The sequence below is a fragment of the Penaeus monodon genome, chromosome 23 (genome assembly GCF_015228065.2).
Source record: "Penaeus monodon isolate SGIC_2016 chromosome 23, NSTDA_Pmon_1, whole genome shotgun sequence".
Lineage (NCBI taxonomy): Eukaryota > Metazoa > Arthropoda > Malacostraca > Decapoda > Penaeidae > Penaeus > Penaeus monodon.
This window is the reverse complement of record NC_051408.1, coordinates 33,793,103-33,793,350: the sequence shown is the minus strand read 5'-3', so window position 1 is coordinate 33,793,350 and position 248 is coordinate 33,793,103. Positions and strand designations below refer to the sequence as shown.

General features: G+C 62.9%; 1 protein-coding gene across 1 annotated transcript in view; it reads left to right on the top strand.

Annotated features, from left to right (window-relative positions):
• The window catches only part of LOC119587943 (espin-like), a gene marked incomplete in the record, with an annotated part of 133,296 nt that overhangs the window by 130,144 nt on the left and 2,904 nt on the right, over nt 1-248 (top strand). Inside the window, 1 exon segment of the mRNA XM_037936654.1 lies at nt 34-225. Coding sequence (XP_037792582.1) covers nt 34-216 — 183 coding nt within the window.

The window sequence follows — 248 nt, the reverse complement described above, 5'->3', positions numbered from 1 at the left end:
AAGCCATACAAGCCTAACCAGGGCCCTCCCCAGGTCCCCGACGTGGACAATGCCGGCAACCGCATCCCCGAGTGGAAGAGGCAGATGCTGGCCCGAAAGGCGGCCGAGCGGGCCAAGAAAGAGGCGGAGGAGCAGCGCCTGCAGGAGGCCGAAGGAGAAGCGGCTGCAGGCCATTCCGCTGTGGAAGAGGCAGCTGCTCATGAGGCGCGAGGATGAGAGCAAGCGGTAGGATAAAGGAGTGTTTTCTT